This window comes from Fopius arisanus, unplaced genomic scaffold, assembly GCF_000806365.1.
Source record: "Fopius arisanus strain USDA-PBARC FA_bdor unplaced genomic scaffold, ASM80636v1 scaffold00050, whole genome shotgun sequence".
In the NCBI taxonomy this organism is placed as follows: Eukaryota; Metazoa; Arthropoda; class Insecta; order Hymenoptera; family Braconidae; genus Fopius; species Fopius arisanus.
The window spans coordinates 175648-195321 of record NW_011887789.1 but is presented as its reverse complement, the minus strand read 5'-3'; the positions used below and the strand labels follow the sequence as shown (position 1 = coordinate 195321).

General features: G+C 38.7%; 1 protein-coding gene across 1 annotated transcript in view; it reads left to right on the top strand.

Annotated features, from left to right (window-relative positions):
• Positions 1-17907, top strand: part of LOC105267763 (uncharacterized) — a 30696-nt gene extending 12789 nt beyond the window's left edge. The window contains exons 3-6 of the mRNA XM_011306835.1: positions 13390-13533; positions 15085-15416; positions 15809-16083; positions 16543-17907. Coding sequence (XP_011305137.1) covers positions 13390-13533; positions 15085-15416; positions 15809-16083; positions 16543-17275 — 1484 coding nt within the window. The 3' untranslated portion in view covers positions 17276-17907. The remainder of the gene's footprint in view (positions 1-13389; positions 13534-15084; positions 15417-15808; positions 16084-16542) is intronic.
• The last annotated feature ends 1767 nt before the right edge of the window (positions 17908-19674 follow it).

Sequence of the window (19674 nt, the reverse complement as noted above, 5' to 3'; positions counted from 1 at the left end):
TCTATTATACTAGCAATCAGATATTGGAAAACATCCAAGCATTAAATTTTTATCGAACAGTGTGCAATGAGATTGCAATGCTTTCCTCATTTTAATTCTCTCTATCACATCAATCCACGCAGGTATAATATTTTAATTGTGGTAATTTTACATCGAGCATAAAATTTCTCCACAGCTCTTCCAAAACCTTTCTCAAGGTAAATACCAAAATATCTCGGTAATTTGAACTCCTTCATTTCTTATCCCATCGAAAATCATTGAATACATTCGTATCCTCGAGTATTCGAATATTGTAGAAATCAAAGATACTCGTTACTACCCTTTTAATCAACGGGTTGACTCGTAATTTACCAAGGGCCTCAAGTTGCCTGTTTAAGAGCGTAATTTGATATGCAACCTCATCACCATGACCACCACCGTTTATATTCATAGAAATTTATGCGCGCCATTTATCTACACAACGATATCAACACATGCGCAACTGATGTATGAGTATATACTGTACCATGTGCCCGGGAAAGCACATATTTATCGTCTAATGCCAGTGAAATGCCTGGGGGTAGGCATTCAATAGAAGATCCACCTCTTATCCACCCCCGCTGAATATTTATTTTTCATATTTTAATAATAATATCAGGTTATTCCATTTATTAATTTTATTCGCTGGATTTTGGTATTAGATGAGCAAAAGAAAATGTGGAAGGAGTGAATTTTGTATCCGGGAAAAAAAAAAGCGAGCCTCAGCTCGCGGCGGGAAAACCTCCATTTCCAATATGGAAATAATAATTTCATTTTTTTTTTGGGGAGAAAATAAAAATCAGCTGCAACCGCATCATTACCTCATGAAATATGCAGTGATCGTGACACTGGAGATTCCCCGAGCGTATCGACTGCATGAATATTTGAATTCACCTTGCACATCCGCAAAAGATTCACCGCAGCTGTCCGCGTGAAACTCTAAACCTCCGGCAACCAAAACAACTCAAAAGCTCTTGTATTATCATTTGAATTTACCGCGTAAGACAATCCCCGATGCCAGGGGGTGCGGAGTGCTCCATTTCACGGCCGGCACGTGCACCACACGTGCGTACACCACACCCATCACCTAGAAAATCTATCAATCGCTCATACAAACATAAATGCGCACCCCATACTTGAGCAATACCAATTTACGACCCGTTACGCCCCGGGAATCCTAGAAAATATGGGTGTGCCCCCTCCCACCCCTTCCACATAATAATTGTTAAACAACAAATCTGGTGTGCGTTATCCTCAATAAAATTCCGTCACCATTGTGCCTGAATTGCTCACCCTCATTTTGAATTACAAAATCGCTATAACAATTACAATGCACAAGGTACAATTACAATGTAACCGACTGAATACCTAGAAAGCGTGACGCTAATTTTTCTACTATTTTTGTTACACATTTTTTTTTATGTACAACGCTCACAGTTTCTTTATCGCTAACGAGTACATTCAAATTGAACGGTTGGTGGTATGTGTTTTTTTTTTTTTTGGATGTCGAGGAGAAGGTATTCATTGTTAAGAAATATCCTGCCCAAACATCATGCATATTCATTGATTATAGAGACAATGAGTGTTGCCTAGGTGTGTGGAGTAATAATGAATTACTACGTAACCTGGAAGTTATTACATGAATATCAATGTTTTACTATGCCTTCGTGAAACATTCCATGTTTCCATTATTTTATATAACTTATTTTGAATTTTAAATTCTATTTTTATAATTATTCTTTTGCATTCTAAGTCTTAATGGACTGAGTGTATCAGTTTACCACATGTTCACGTAATCACTTTACTGCGTCCTTCCCTACATCTTTGTTTTGTTAATTTATATATTCCGTTGTATATCCAGAGGATCTAATTTGCATCCTCATGGGCGTTATGCATGCAAGTGTTATGTAGTCGATGAATATATATTTAAAATATTATTTCCATTTCCATTCCCTGAGGTTTTCATCCTATAATTTTCAATACAGAAAAATACTATCTGACACCAATAGTCCATTCATAATTGTCCAATAATTAATAAAAATTTCAATTAAATGAAATATGAGAGAAAAAAAATTTATTTCGTTGAATAATGACTCTTCGACTGGACATTTCAAATTAATCATCCCCCAAGAGTTAGAGTCTCGTTACAATCGGCGAGATCTTCTTCCGACATTTTTCCCATTCAATTATTTCCCCATTAACTTCATTCCAAAACACCATGCAATGCACACGAGACATAACTATGCTAAATTCCAGTACAGCTTTAACAGCCCACATAACAGTAAAACCCCGACATAGGTATAATATGGCGTATTTATGTTTATCCACGGCTGTGCTTGATCCCACAAATTTATACGATATTCATTGTGGTTGCACAGCCTTAACCGAATCCCCGATATTTTATTTGATATTTTCCAACGCTCTCCCTTTTACCCAACCACCGATTTTTATTGAGTACTAACATGATCCTCTTTACCCACTCATTGCACCACCATTTTGTATTCTCGCATGTAAGAAAGTAATTATGATCATCATTGAGTATGAAATAGAGAAATCGAAAAGCCGCAAGACCATTAACTCGCTCATTTGACTGAAAAGATACTTCAGAATAGTGAACGATGCACTTGGATGTGGCACTTACAATAAATAATTAGAAAAAAAAAAATAAGGTATGGCACCTCATGGCTATTCGAATTGACTGGATCATATTACAAACGTATCATCAGTTATAAATTTTCATTAGCGAATTTAAGTCGGGGAAAATGCGCCAAGTCACGCATCATCACCGGTATTTACAAAGGACGTCAGAATAAATGGTCTTGCACATTACAACAATATGATGGATCTGTTTCAATGCTCCTCTCATACCTAGGCATTACAAGTCGTGATTCTAAATTTACGTGTTCTGAATTTAACATCATAAATCTCGAGAAAATACTTGCCAAGCACATAGTACCGCTTAAAGAGTCATGCACACGTTGTCTTTATAACGTAATACTAGTGATTACACGAGAGAGTGTATTGGCCTGAAAGACGTAAGTGGATGTTACGCTGGGTAATTCGGTATTTTTCACGAATTATGTTTTAAGATCAAGGTGAAATGCCAATGTTCAGCGTGCAGTTTAATAAAAAGAAAGTGCAGTAAAAGTAATAGAAGTGAGGGGGAAAAATGCCAATGGAGGATTACATCGGGCTATTAGGATCAAAGGCCAATGTCATCAGAAATGTGGTAGTGGTTCTAATGGATATTGCCCTTTGTAAAAAGAGTTACTTCTCTGCATGGGCTCAGATCGGTGCTCGGGATCGCGTAATCTTGCTAATCGTTTCCGGTATCACTCGCCACTTTAAACGCTTCCAGTATCATCGACAAGTTACAAGTTGCACATACTCTTGTGTTGCCCATTATAAGGATGCTCACCGAATAAACTGCGCTCCTAGCAAGGCACATTGCCTACCAATACTTGGATATTTACTTAATAATTATACCTCATTCTTTTTAGAAGTTAAAAAAAAAATGAAAATATTTTTTACCGCGCGGGAAAAAAAAATTGTAATCGGAATATTTTTTCCAAATTTTCAAAAATTTGAAGAGGAAATTTTTTTTTAGAATTTAGATGGCGTTTTTTTTTTTAGAATATTGAAAAATCAAAAAAGTAAGAAAACAACAGTATAATTAAAAGAAAAAATTATAGTCTTAAAAATTTTTAAAAAATGATAAAAGAAATTTTCCGAAACAAAGTTTTGAAAAATTTTTCAAAACATTTTCCAAAAGTACAATTGTTTTGTTTCCCGATTTTTTTTTTCGTTTCAGAAGAAAAATGTTCTGAAAAGTTTTCCAGAAATTTTTTGAAAATTTGGAAAAAATATTCCGATTACAATTTTTTTTTACCCGGGCAGTGACTGCTCGAAATTTTATTCGAGAACATTCGGTGCTGCCGCAGAATATTCTATATTTTTTATTTTGTGTAATAACCATATAGCATTTGAAAATCAATCCATCGTATTTCTTCAATCATGATTATATTATATTATATCTGACGCCCCGCCCATACGCCCACAGCCGATCTGATTTCGGTTTTTTATTTAATTCAAGGCCGTGTGATTTATTTAAGAGAAATCTTCGAGGAGACTATACTGCGAGGATCTCGGGGTTATAGACCCATAATCGTCGGCGGCTTCCTATTCCCGAGTAATTCTTGGACATTAGGTAATACTCAGGAAGACTTGTTATCCATGATGGCCGATGCTCTTACCGCCTTTATGCTAATTACCCTCGATTTGTTACGCGTTTCTGATTTCTCACACACCTAATCTCAATTGCCCTCGCCCTTCGGTGAGTCAGATTTTTAAACATTTATTTTGCTGATTATTTCCATTTCCCTGAGAGAAATTTCCGATTGCACACAGGAGATCGGAGTTATCGAGAGAAGGCGAGGACATGTATTTTGGATTGGTATCCCGGGTGAAAAAAAAATTGTAATCGGAATATTTTTTCCAAATTTTCAAAAAATTTCTGGATAACTTTTCAGAAATTTTTTTTATCAAACAAAAAAAAATTAGAAAGCAAATAATTTTATTTTTGGGAAAGGTTTTGAAAAATTCTTCAAAACATTTCCCAAAAATACAATTGTTTAGCTTCCCGATTTTTTTTGTTTAAAAAAAAAAATTCTGAAAAGTTTTCCAGAAATTTTTTGAAAATTTGGAAAAAATATTCCGATTACAATTTTTTTTTACCCAGGATAGTTAATGCCCGTGTAATTATCTCGCCGTTGAATTCAAGTGTAATGAGACTTGGTAATTTGAATTATGGGGAATATAGGAAATGATGAATTGTTGGGGTACCGTTTCTATCGAGAGGTGTTTAAGGATGTTGTCCTGCGACACCTCGGGTCAGTGCTTGTCGTTTTAACAGGTCTCAGGCTAAGGAACATGAACTCGTGGTCTTTGGAGGCATTGTGACCAGTCACGAGGGCTCTTCTAGATCCTATTGTGCACCTCGGTAAGCGACAGAACATGACTCTGTCCTCCCATAACGAATGTTCCGGTTTCAAGTGCATTGACAAAAAAAAAATCTCCCCTGAAGAATATTTACTCCACATACAACCTAAAATTATGAGATAAAATGAAATATTCGTATTGATTTCACGAGGAGTCAGTGGTGAAATATTTCCCTCCAATTTTTGAAAAATCTCTAAAAAACCGGAAAATTATCACACGCTCATGAAATTTCGGGGGTAATAAAATAATTTAAAAAATGGGAAAGCGGTATATTTTTTGGATTATTCAAAACGAGACACGTCCTCAAATAGTTATCTTTATCTCCTATCATTAATATTCCTCATAAATCAATATTCGATAATACGAAAGAAAATGAGAGTGGTTTTGGAGTGAGAGTCTATCGCAGGACAAGGTCGAGATGCCATATATACCACATATGTACGAGACGCTGAGAAAAAAGAGAAAGTCCCCTTTTCATTTCATTTGTAGCTGGATGGCAATACCCAGCTGTTACTAAAGATCATGCCTAAGATTCACGAGCGATTGTTATGTCATTCGTATTATGATACCCAAAATCAATCCGCCACTTTTTCGTGTAACATTGACATTTTTTAATTTCAATTGTTCACTCTTTTCTTGTATATTCGAGTGTCTTCTGTCAATCTTCATCTATATAGCTGTGACAAATGGCTCGCCCACACGTACATCATGACGGGCTTCCTCTTCGTGGTATATTAAACTCCTGAGGAGGTGGAGGATGAAGGAATACAAAAGGTCGTTGGGTTAACTAGGAAGCGGCTGCTGATGTGGTTGCGTTTCAAATGCTCTCTCAAACGGTCTTGGCCAGCCAATCATAATTACCATGCCAACTTACCATGTACTCGGTGTTATGCAATGCGCGTGCGTTTTACAAGTATACCCGCCCACATCGCACACCCTACTGTCAGCCACGCCTGTGGTACTAAATTTTTAACAAATCCTCTCCGCCCTTCCGTAACCTCTCGCCAATCGGATCGAACAACTCATTACATCTGTTACGCCGAGGAAAACAGCCGAATAAAATCGAATGCGTCATCGGTATTTCGTTGAAGGTGAAGACAGGAATTATTTTTCATGTAACAGTTCAAAACGAAAAAAAAATATTATACAAAATAGCACTGTCTAAAAATTATAGAATTGAAAATATCTTAGGCTAATAATACCTCGGGAAAAATATTAATCTTCATGGGTAGGATTTGTGGAAAAATCGAATCCCCTCGTGGCACTGGAAAATCAAAATGGGGGAATGCTTAAAGAAAAATATTTTTTTTTGTTTTATATTTGATTCGATTATTTTATTTTATTGTCAAATCCATACGTCTGTTTTCCTCCGTCGATTTTCTATTTTCCGTGTTCATTTTGTGATTTTCCTGTAAACCTCCCGGGTAAAAAAAAATTGTAGATGGAATATTTTTTCCAAATTTTCAAAGAATTTTCTGAAAAGTTTTCCAGAATTTTTTTGAAAATTTAGAAAAAATATTCTGATTACAATTTTTTTTTTACCCGGGGCGTTCCAAATTTTAAGTGATCTTTTAATTTAAATAGTGTAATGGAGGAGAATAGGTAGAAGCCAAGCTTCTGAAACCCACTGGAATATAAGGTGAGGAGTTTTCACGGAAGCCCTCGTATTCCGCGTGGGTTTCGTATCAGATTCACGATCGTGTGGTGCCATTGTTATATATCCACAGGTAGCCCTAATCGTACGTGAAGGCGAGAGCAAACAGCGATCCTTACACCATTTCCAACGAATAATCCAACGTATATTCATGCGTTACAGATAGAATTGACTAGATGATACTAGGTCACATAATTACTGGATTCCTTATCAATCAGTCGGCAAATAGCTGAATGCTAGACGATATAATTAGCACATCTGATCGTGTCAGCATATGTAGAACTTGGATTATCGTCAAGAGCCTGTGAAATATCACAGGTTTGAATTTTCCTCTTGGTTGAATGATTGCTATCTTCTGTTTAAACTCGTACCTCATGAATTGGGAAATCAGGTTGCCCAGAATTCTCAACGTTTGTGGTAACCACGAGAATTCTCCACTCAATTTATGTGTGAAGAGGGGCACCAAGGAGTGTCGGGTCTTGTCTGTTCAACGAATTTACAGTCACACGTATGGCAGTGACTTTTGAATCTACCGACTGGTTACTGACTCGTGTTTGGCTGCATCTTTTCTGATGGAGGTGGTGTTCTTTTTGCCGCCTTCTATTCTCTTGTCATTCAGTGAGATCACCCTCAAGGCAGTACATGACGTGAGGTAGAAGACGATCCGTGAATTGCGCATATAGTCTCTGTGTCGGGGAGTTCTGTCGAATAGTTGATGCCTCGTGTGATCCTGGATAGATGAAGTGACGAGATGCTCTCGGAAACTCTAATCATCTTCAGCAAACCTTCAGCGTTTGTTCCATTCATTTTTTCTAACCACTGGAAAAAACTATTTCTACCGTGAATAATTTACAACATGTCACTACATTTGCAATTTTATTTTGACAAGTAAATTAAATTATTCAATTAAATGAAATTTTATTTGTTGTAAAATTGTTATAACTCTCGTGATAAAGAATAATTTATGAAGTATAAGACTGCCTTGAGAAATCTATTTATTCAACTGCACCTACATTCTAATAAAATCCAAAAAAATTATTTAAAAAAATGGCCATCTGGTAATCCGGTTAACGCCGATCTCTGGCAATGATTCATCCAAATGGAAGGGATAAGAAGTTGGCGTGTGTGTATGCCACACGCATCGTCCGGACGAGCCGAGTATGATAGTCCTCTGACACGTTGACACGTAGCATTTACACCTGATCGTGAGTACTGGGGATGGAGGAGTTCATACTCCGTCTGTACGTGATTGAACGCAATGAAAAACGATTTAAAAAATTGTACGAGAGGGAAAAAAGGCCCATGGGCTTATTTACATGCTATGATGCTGTACCTCCTCGTCAGGGCACGTCGAGGCTGGACCACAGCGTTAAAGACTGATTTGGATCACCAAGTGGTCTACGTGCAGTCGTCCTTGAAAGTAAAATTCCAGACGATGAATTTCATGGAATTTCCCCCCCGGCTAAGCAACGAGAATTTTTAAACGTCGTGCTGATGTGCATCAGTTAAAGATGACATCGCAGATTATGGAATTCATAAACTGAAGGGAATGTGCAATTTTATTAAAATTGAAACAAAATTCTTTCGACGTGGGATACCTACGGTATATTTTGGACAGGTATGAATATTTTAGATTGGAGAAGTCCGAGGTCAACGCCCATACCATCACTGGAGGATTTGTTGAATTTTTGGAGCGTTACCAGATATTTTCTAATGACAATTTATCAATTGCATACTTTCTAGTAATTTCTTCGGCGCACCAGATGCATAAAATTATAGTACTATTTTTAACGAGCTACCATTTCGCTTATCTTCATTTCTGATAAATGACAAGCTATCATTATCCCCTGGACAAGTGATTTTTTCAATTCGAATGATCTAGATTCTAGAATATTCAATAGCGGTTAATTGTATGATTGATATCTATCCAGGCCGAGTTGTACATACAAATACATCAACTGAATAAGTATATGTACACACGATCGTGGGTTACATCTTTGGGTGGGCATTGGTATTGATGGGAGGAGTATCCAAGAAAAAGGTACAGCTTGCGCAACTGTGAAAGCTATAAAAGGAATTCACTTTTATTTTCGCGTGTACGTAAACTCTCCCAGATGTTTAAATTAATTATCTGCGTAATCTTCATGGAATTACTCAGACAAATCATAACTTCGGCACCTCTCCAGCTTTTTTTCTGGACTTATTTATGCAAATAATTCAAGTACACCGCAAATAGGCAGTGAAATTCATGAGAAATGGATGCCACATGTGTTACGCCATCTTTTATCGACTATAATGTCCCCCCTGTAAACTTTCCATGACGCGGACATGTATATTGATTATTTCCGAGAGGCTATCCATCATTCAACGAATATTATCTACTAGATAGAAATCAAGAAATTATGTACTCCGTTGCTGGATTTATCCGTTCTTCATTTTATTTCTTTGTGGAAATCGAGTTATGATTTTGTATAAGACTGCGAATACGTTTCCCTTTTATATCGGTAGCGATGTGATTGAGGAAATAATTTAGATATTGCGTGCTAAATCGTTAGGTAAATTGCCATGAAAATTATTAGTCACTCATTGATGTGAATGGAACTGAAAATTTTTTTGAGGCCATAATAACAACCTAATAACAACAATTTCAAGGAATTCCTTATCGACAAATGAATTTAACTTCTACAGATGAATCATTAACAAATAGTTAAATAATATCCCCAGGAATGATTCAACACATTATCTGTATTTACAATGACTTTTTGTTGATGAATCATTAACAAAGTAAACGTTTTCTAATTTGAGAGTAATCTATTTTTATCCATAAAAAGTAAATGGTGGTATAATCAAGAAAATATTATACTTGATTAACCAGAAAAAATGTTGACGACTCATCGCAATTTATTTCAAATAGACCCCAGAGGTCGTGGAGTCTTAAACTTAATGATCCACTCATAATATCATCAGATTAATATTTTATTCTGATTCCCATCCACCGATTGATAATCAATTCTCCGCAATATATTTGAGGATTGATTTCGGTGCACATATCATTTTCCACGAAACATTACAATCGATGATCTCACCAATTTAAAATGACGGTGAATCGATTATAATCTGATAGTGAGTATCAATAAATTCAGGTACGTGGCACTATCGACCTTTCTCAATGAGCCAGTAACTCGTGAAAGATTGGTTAATCGCATATTAATGACAACGAATATGGGCAGTACTGATGAGGTAACAGGACCGATTTCATTGGTGATGTTATAACAATCGTTGGTAGCAATACGTATGCCACGATATAAACCTCACCCCTTTATCATGATCATAAACATTGTAGGACTCGTGGTCGGTTTTCTCCCCAGTTGTTGAGTAACGGATTCAACTCATGGAGTGTCTTGGGCTACTTCACGACTTATGGACCCCAACTTCAACCCATAAATAACCACGTAACTTGGGCGGTGTACTTCCATTCGTATTTTCTCATCCCGAATACACTTGGCGCTTATTTCCATCTTATTTATTTTTCTCACAATGGCGACTTTTTTCCCTTCATATGCCCTCGGTGCACGTTAAGATTTATTCATCCGGCTCTGAAACGTCGTTTTCATTATATTCACCTAAAGTATACCGACTATAAACTGTTCGAGTTGATGCTTTACGGTTGCCACCCTGGGGTGGATTCCGAGAATAATTTGTAATTGGTCGTATGACCTCAAGGGATTCATTACTAAAGTCTCGTGCTTTCTTTTCCTTCAGATTGTTTCATGAGATCTAGCTGAAAGTGAGGGAGTTGACAAATAAGAATGGATTCGTGTCTGCACTTTAACGCTCAGTCATCTCTCTGATGGAATTGATTAGAATGTCAAACCCGAGATTTCGTGGAACGATCGGAATCGTTGGAATTCATATCCTTCCCCTTTTGTCCATTAGAAATTATATATTTTAGTCGATAATCTGATCCCGTTTGTTCTAGATAATTATCCAGCATCGTATGAATTTTCCAGAAAATTCAACATTACAATCCATAATTTCTAGTTTCGAAAACAAAAAGAACACGCCCAACAATCAAGGCAAACATTCTTTAAATTCAGAACACGTTTTCGTCATAAAAATTTCACTGTTAAAAAGTCATTTAAAGAGCGTTCACCTTTGAACCACATGCTGAGTTCTCTCCTCATGTCTAATCCGATACACCAGATCCCGCCAAAAAATCTCCATTTTAATTTCAATTTTAGATACGAATTTTTAAATAATTGGTAATATTGGATGGATACTTCAGGAGCTGGGTTGAATTTCCACTTGAAACGACAGAGTTAATCAGTGTGATTTTCATCTAGCTACACGGACAGAATTTCTCTCAATTGTGGGAAAAAATTATTAGAATTTCAGAGTATCAGGAAAAAGGGGTTTAACGGTGTTGTGGCATGGGGATACCAATTAACCGTGCAATATCGAGTGGCAGCTGTTGCACCGGTAGCTGCGTTATCGACTGACTCCATAGAGACCCATAAGTAATGGCTATTCGACCACGTGTTTTCCCTATCATCGACAATTATCTCCAGCCAATGAGGTTGACTCGTGCTCCAATAGTTCCAATCACTGAAACTTTTCCATTTATCCATATTTACAATTGCCCTCAACACTCAACAATTGTGAATGTATTTGACCCGATGAAGATGCCCCATGATCACCACCACTGAAATAATTTTTTCCCGTGGATTATTAGTAATTCATATTACGTCGTAGAATGTCTTAATTGAAATGGCGGAAGTTCAGGCATTAGGGCGCAGTGCACGTTAGTACACTCATACGTCCCGCGAACACCCAGTGGTTTAACGGTCCGTGACAAGAAAATAATTCCCCGATCGTAAACGTCGATAGATCGGTAGATCACTGCTCTCTAAACACGTACGCCGTTATAGCGCTCAATGCCGATTCGATTTCAACGACGATTACCACGAATTCCACGGAAAAATGTTCTCAAGTGCCCGAGAGAGAGAGAGAGAGAGAGAGAGAGAGAGAAATTAAAAAAAAGTAGGAATAAAATTCACAACAAAAAGAAACATTAAAATGTAATGGGAAAAGTGTTGGGCAAATAACGATCGTGCGCGTACTGAATGCCAGTAAAATGCTCCTTATCGTATATAGTCCGCCTCTGTCTCTCCCAAGGATTATTGCCAATGACTTTTCGATCGAGTAAACCTGGCGCAGCGGGTAGCCCAGCGATTACCTTCAACAATTATCGTTTAATCAGTGAATATACAGCCTCCAGGGGTCTAAAGTCTTCCCAAAATGGTAAACATTATCATATTATTAATAGAGACAGCTGGCCGGAGTCTTTACCTCTGCACCATGCATTGATGTTACTCATTACTCACTGCAAATATATTCCCATCAGATTATGTGAAAGCACCCGCAGCAGCTTGGCCAATTGATGCTCTTCATCCAGACCCAAGTACAGGCATATGAAGAGAAATTTACTCACCCGAGAATGGTGCCTCTATGCTCCAAGCTAACCTGCATGAGATACGAGTCAAGGTCGGATTTATCGTTCATACACGTCGGTTGGATTTCCACTTCGCTTTCTTTAGCATAAGATTACAATGTAATGTCCTGTCTTGGGGTCTGTACCAGCAAGGGACTCCCAATAAATTTCTTAACAGGCCCTACTCCCTCGTCCTCTTTCCTTTTTCCCCCTACATCCAGCTCTTCTCCGATAAAAGTATCATCGCAAGTACGTCGTGGCTCTGGTGCTGCACCTCCCTCGTGCTGTTGTAAATCAATCCAAGATGGCGGAGATATAGCGAGAGTGCGCGCGCACCAAAGCTGCACCTAAGAACGATACTGCGTTTGCGCGTACGCTAATCGCGCGTCTTCCCTTTTTATTTTCTTTTTTCTTTTCTTTTTTCTTTTCTTTTATTTATTTCTATGGCCACTAGGTCTCCGGCGAATTATGTCTCCCCCTTGTAAATAGCTCGCGACAAGAAATGGATACATTCGACTGTAAATTATCTGGGCGATTATGGACGGGCGTGTGCTGGCAGCCAACCGGAATTTTCCACTGCTCAACTCGCTGTAAATAACACGTGATAAATTATTGATTTAACAGTCCAACTGGTTGCACTATTTATAAGATTTTCACGGTGAAGATATCCATTTGGGATTGGATCTCCCTGTAACAGAGATTTTAATCATTCGTTGAAGTGTCGGGGCCTTGAGGTATTCTTCAATCGTACCGCTAATTTCTTTTCGAGGTAGTGCGATAATTGTAAGAATAAACACTTACGCTGAGTACCGGTTGAGATTACGTGTGGAGATGAATGGAATATGCTGTCATCACAGCTCCATGAGATGTTCAAATTTGGTAATTACACATCGCCGTTTGAGCATAAATATCATTTTGCTGGGTATTTATTCTCGGTGTTTCTTCATGATGGAGGAAAAATCGAGGTGCAAGTGTGATGTCACACACGTACCTTCTCTGAGCCTTGGCCCGAGAAAGTGAGAAGGCCGATGTGTGTGCTGGTGTAAATTGATCGAATACATAACGCACACCGGAGATCACTGTATCCTTATTTACTCTTGTTTATATAGCAATTATTTCGCTACGGATTATCAACAGTAGAACACGCGCATCAGTTCATGTTGCATCGCACAACTCTTACCCAATATCCGGAAGGTTTGATCACAGTGTTGTGTTGTTGTTGTTTCAGGCTGGTTCTCAGTGGTATCCAGCAACAGTGGGACCGGAAGTGCTAGAGTTTACAGAAGAATTGGCGCACTAGTAAGAGCCGGTGTTCCGGCATTTCTCCTGGCGAAGCCTCTTCGGGCGTACACTCTCACTCACTCCAAAATGGGTGAGCATTAACTTCCGGGTATATATGGATTTAAAAGCCTGAAAAAAAAAACAAATTTTAAAAAATTATCCTATTAATTCCTACGCGTCCAGAATATTGTCAAAAAATTTCAAAACTTCTATTAATTGTCGTCAAGTATTAGAAGAGAAATTTAATCATCGGGTTAATAGATGCTCGTAACGATGAAGTACATTGAGAATATCTCAGAAATATCTTACTCCCTCGTCCAGAAGTAACGGCAATATGATCCTTTGATATCTCACTAATCCTTTCCGGATTACCCATAGACATAGATAGAAGGGGAAAAAAACGGCATTACGATGATGCAATTCAACCTCATGACCCTGGGGTCTCGCCACACGAGGCCATTTGGCGTCCAGCCTTTCCCACGGAGTTTGCCGCAGACCAGTGCTAATATACTTGCATATCCTCCCATTTGCTCGCGACATCAGAGCATTTCGCGATGAGCGACAAAAACGGCACGCACCATGACGCACCACAAACCGCAATTCACGATTTGCACGAGCCCCGAGGAAATCCTGAGGGTTGAACGAGTCAGCAGGATTCTCTCGTCACAGCTTAAAGAGAGAAAGTACAAATTTTATGTCGCGTTTATAGCATCAGTTTGAATATCCAGGGGGTATCCCCACTCGTGATATTAGAAGAAAAAAGAAAAATGTCCGCTCACTGTTGGCTCTCAGCCTCATAAACGCTCGACGTTAAACGGAGTCGTTAAAACGCGAAATAAGAGCCGCACGCAATTCAAGAGTCGCGTGAATTTACAATTATAACAGGGATTATATTCCTAGGAAAGCCCTGGTACGTCTATTTTGTTTCAGAGAACTTGTCGTGTGATTGTGCACTCGAATTCGCGGGTTAGCTGTTTTTTTTTTCGATCATTAGATATGAATAATTAAGAGAATGTATTGCGAATTGGTGTCGTAAGGTGAGCAGGGATTCTTGAGAAATGAGACGTTATGGAGAAAATTAATGAATGGGGGCGGTGAGAAAAAGTACAGGGGAATGCAACAGCTGCCCAGTCAGCTGACAGAGACAATTGCTATTTCGCACGCGACAAAGCACAATCAGGCCCCGCGGGTTTATGTGCTTGGCTAGGACAAGGGATTGAGTATTTTCTTGGGTGCAGTGGCTGGCCGTGACACGAATGTCAATGTGTCTGTTGAATGCGGTTCCCCCTTTTCCCCCTTTATTGCATTATTGCGTTCAAAAACGTAGGCCGATAGTCGTGGATTTGCAAGTAACGTAATAGGCAGGCGGACATGTCGGGTGAAAGCATGATCCCTTGCCTTTCCTTCCACTCATTCTCAAGTAGAATCGTAAAGTATACTTTTTTTGCGTGTGACCTATTCACTTGACAGGAATTCTTATTTTTCACTTTTAAAAAGTGTAACGAAAAATTCAAAAGTAAAAAAATTGTAGATACAATTAAAATTTCAATTGAAATCTCTTCGTTCATTTTTATAATGAAAAATAATCGATTATTGCGGTGAATTGGACATAAAGTAGAAAAAAAAAATTGTGTTTCGACAGAAAACGGAAATTTGAGGGCTCATTACACGAAAACGACAATTCGAGCTGGTGAAGTACTTCGATTGGCCGCTGTCTTCCAGGACACACGAAAGTCACCGGTATCCACTGGAGTAACTGCCGTAACAACGGGTATCTCGGAGAAAAAAAATTCAAGGTCATCAGAGCGTGATCAGTACGCACAGTGTCTGGATTCTCAGGGTCATGAACTCTTTGCACCGCTATCATCACGCGGTGAATTTTACGCTACCTGTCAGAGTGGCAGCCTCGACACAGGTAGCGATGCAGTCCTCTACAGAGTGCATCAACTTGCCAGAAGAGATTTACCCCTACGAGTGAGTTTATAATAACCACGCAATTATAAAAAATATTTAAAAATATTATAAAATATTAAAAAATATTAAAAAATATTAAAAAATATTAAAAAATATTAAAAAATATTAAAAAATATTAAAAAATATTAAAAAATATTAAAAAATACCCTCTATAGTGACTAATGCATAATATTTCCCATTCACAACCACAAATCGGTCGTATAATTACCATTAAATTTTCTGGTACAGTAATTTGTTCATCCAATGCTCAAAATTTTTGCAACTTTAAATTGCAAAGTGTTGGGATGAAAAATAATGGCTAGAAAAAATTCAAAGTAATGACGTCCATTTTTCGGGACATGATCTGATGGTTTTAGGAAGTGATGGTGAGAAAAATTATTGTTTATTTGCAGGTGCGGCTTGTCGCTGGACCCCTGCCGGTTCCTCTACCGAGGGATTACACCGGATTGATGCAACTCGAGTGTGCGACAAGAGGCCCCATCGTGCTCGGTTGTGCTGTGCCTTTACTACCTGAGAGACCATTACCAAGTGCAACTGTACCAGAATTATTGGAACTTGTGGCAACTGGTCCTGGTGCACCTAGGGTTAAACGAGCGAGACTTGGCTGTCCATCCGAAACGCGACTCCTTGCATCACCCAAAATGCAGAGGTTGTTGAGCGCATGCAGGTAATTTTAATATATCCGATGAAAATAAAATGACATTTTCCTTGTGTTTCACTCTATCAGGCATTTTTCATTCGTTGTAATAGAAAAGGATGTTTCAACCACGGGATGTAAAATAACCCGCCTTCGAGTACTCTGATAATTCCGCACGTCGGTAGAGATCATTTATTTTTACTCCCTAGGTGAAAAAAATACCACTGCCAGGAAATGAACAATTATCTCAATTTTTTTCAACCCTCTTTGATGATGGAGTAATTCAAGAACTAGAGAAAGGCGGATCTAATATTCACTGTAATGCTTAATCGAAATTTATCGAAGGGAATTCAATTCATCGTGAGTTGCTCAAGTGATGAATTAAATTCAAATAAATTGAGGAATTTCAAATCCGGTCATATCTCGATGATTTTTTTGAATTTTTGAGATTGCATAAATTATTTAAAAGTCAATATTATTGCCTTATAGGCAAGCACTGGATCAGAGAGCAACGGAGCCTAGAGTAGCCCCTCCAAAACCAGCGGCTTCAAGTATCCAACTGAAAGAGCTCCACCTAAAAGAAATAAAATCAAAACCAGAATCAAAACCCATCCTCCAAAGTCTAAAAAATGGCATCGAACAAATAAAAAAAACGACAATTCGCGATCGCAGTAATTCCCGCAGTAGTCCGACGACACCGAGTTTCCTGGAGCGACTATCAAGGATAACTCACGGTGGTAGAAGTAGAAATCCCGCAAAAAAATCAGCGTCATTCACATTTGCCATACGTCCTGAAATTGGTATGAGGTCAGCGGAGCGTTACGCAAGCCTGGAATCGGACGCCAATGCACTGGTATCAGGTAAAGGTATAACAGGCTGCCCATCGAGGCAACAGGTACAGAGATCAGTATCAACTAGTGTACTGGAGGTGCAGCAGACTAGAGACTTGGATCCACCCTATTCAAAGGTCAGGGACAGCTTGACCCCACTTCCACCAACTCCACCACCCAAGCCTGAGGATATCTACACCGAGATCTGCGAGCCAACGGACGATCGATCTAGAATGAATCGAAGTACATCGGAAGCCAAGCCACAGCCACACGGTAAAACTGGTACCAATGAGAAAGATCGGGGTTACGTCAAGTTGGCATCGCACACGGAAATATCAGACGTGTCAAACAGCCCTGAGGACGAAGAAGGAATATACAATACTGTTTGCTGATGGGTTACTCTTCGCCCCAACATTTCCACTCCATTTTCCATAATTGAGAAAAGGTCAAGGCCAACGGGAAGCAATTGTAACCGACGAGAGAGATTTCGTGACTCCCTCGATCTACATATACCGATAAACGTTCAATCAATTAAGTCGTTACGGCTCCCTGACTCTTCCTGTCCTTTGGCTATTCTACGTAATATACTATCCTCATGTACACAAACCACCATCAAGAATTTACACAGGTTTGCGTGACGCTTGCGATACACCTTGGATGTATGATTACGACATGTGTACTTGGCTGGTATTTTAAACGCCCTCGACCCGACCAGCTAAACTACTGGGTTCGCGTAAGAACGTGAATCTTAGTCTATCCCTCAGCATTTTCTATCTTTCTCGTTCATGTGATTGATCCTATCCCGAGCTTGCGCCCCAAGGATATCCATGTGTATGATGTCAGTGGAAATTTCATGGAAATGGGGGTGGAAAAATGATACCTTTTGTATTGACATGTTCCACAGGACACCATCAAATCATTGAGTTGTAATATTTGTATGTTATGTACATTCTCAGAAAATATTCATTTAATAAATATCATTAATGAAGTAATAATTCATCTTTACGCTGTTAATATCATTTTTTTTGTCTCCTTCATTAACACTTCCATAATTTAAATTCTCGTCACATTGTCAATGTAAATTTTAAATTGACAATAAATTTTCCATTATTTATTCACCAAACCTTTCTTACCCCTCAAAAATTTGGTATTTCCATAATTTTTTATAAAAATCTCTTGCTCCTGCAATCTTCTCGACATCTTCGGGCAGATGAACATTGAATTGCAGAAGGGATGCTCCCGTCACTGCAATATATCCACCGAGAGAGAAGACGAAATTCAATTAACGCAGGTGGCTTGGTTGGCTGATGCTTCTGTTGGATGAACGAAAATTGCCGGTTGTCGGCTGTCTAATCTGATCAACTGATGGAAATTCGACATCCCAGGTATTCCATTAACTGTGGTACAAACACTCGACCATAAAATTCCATTTAATTCCACTGTTCGTATTGACTCAATTGCTCCATTATTCTTTCAACGCACGCCAATGGTCGATCAATGCGAAGTGATTTTCTGAGTGTTACACCTTCACAATAATTTGCCTCAGTTTCTCGGATATGCATACACGTCTATCTTCACAAGGAGAACTTGTCAGGTGAGTTGTTTGTGGTGTAAAAGAAGGTGGAATCCTTGCACAGGTGTCTGACCACACAATGGAATCAATTTCCCCCTTGCATATTTACGATGAATAAAACAACACATTCCATTCGTCTTATTTAACAAAAAAAAAAAAAAATACAACCATTGGTATTGAGATGATACGGTCAGAGTCAATCTCGGATAAGTAAAATTTCATTATTAAGGGTAATAAAACGTGTACGATGTGTACTCTAAAAATAATGACTTGTGATTTTACAAGTTGGAATATTTACGACCAAATGGCTGGCAAGAAAGGATCCGACGAGATGAACAATTGATAATTCATGAAGAACACATTCTTCTGCATGCCACGCGCCTCCCTATTTGTTTAATGAATTCATTCCCGACTTGTGAATATTTTTATTTTTATTGGTTTTATTTAAAATTCTTATTTCAAATGATTGCCAATCATATTTGGAAAATGTACAAATACTCCGTGCTTCAATATCCATCAATAATAATGATGTACTGAGGGGTTAAGGCAGGATAGACCAAGTAGATTTGGCCTTTTCCTGGATGGATGTGGCCAGGGTGGGTTAACCATGCAACTCGTCACGCGCGGAGAAGAGGATTAGAACTTGAGTTGCATGATGCTGACCAGCGTCCTCAGCCTTCCAGCCGCTGTATTGGAATCATCACGAGGTAGCTTGTGCACGCTACTTCCGGTAACGCCTTCCATCGTGCCTCCATTATTATGTATCAAACAGTGGGATCCAGGAAAATTAAAAATCAATGAAAATCAATGAGAAATGTTGAGGCAATAATTTTAGGTTGTTCTGGGAATATCGGAGAGATAGCAAATCATGTGGTAATGTTGGATAATGATGTGGGAGGGTGAGGGCAAGGTGGTCTCGGTGGATGAGGGCAGGACGTACCTCAACCCCTCATGTTGGTATAAACGTGCATTCAGCCCCGTAATCTCCGTCCCCGGGTGCATATTTTAACATCGGCATGCGTGAATGATTTCATGGCCGTCGGGTTTGTCTTGCGGTCGTGTAACTCACCTTCCATTCGCACACAACGACACAACGATAATGCCACTGGTGCAATCCTCTGTTTTTACAGTATCAGATTTCCCAACCATCCTCGGTCTATCATTGATCCAACAGATATGGTTTAATATGCAAATTAAAATGTTTATAATTTTGAGTGA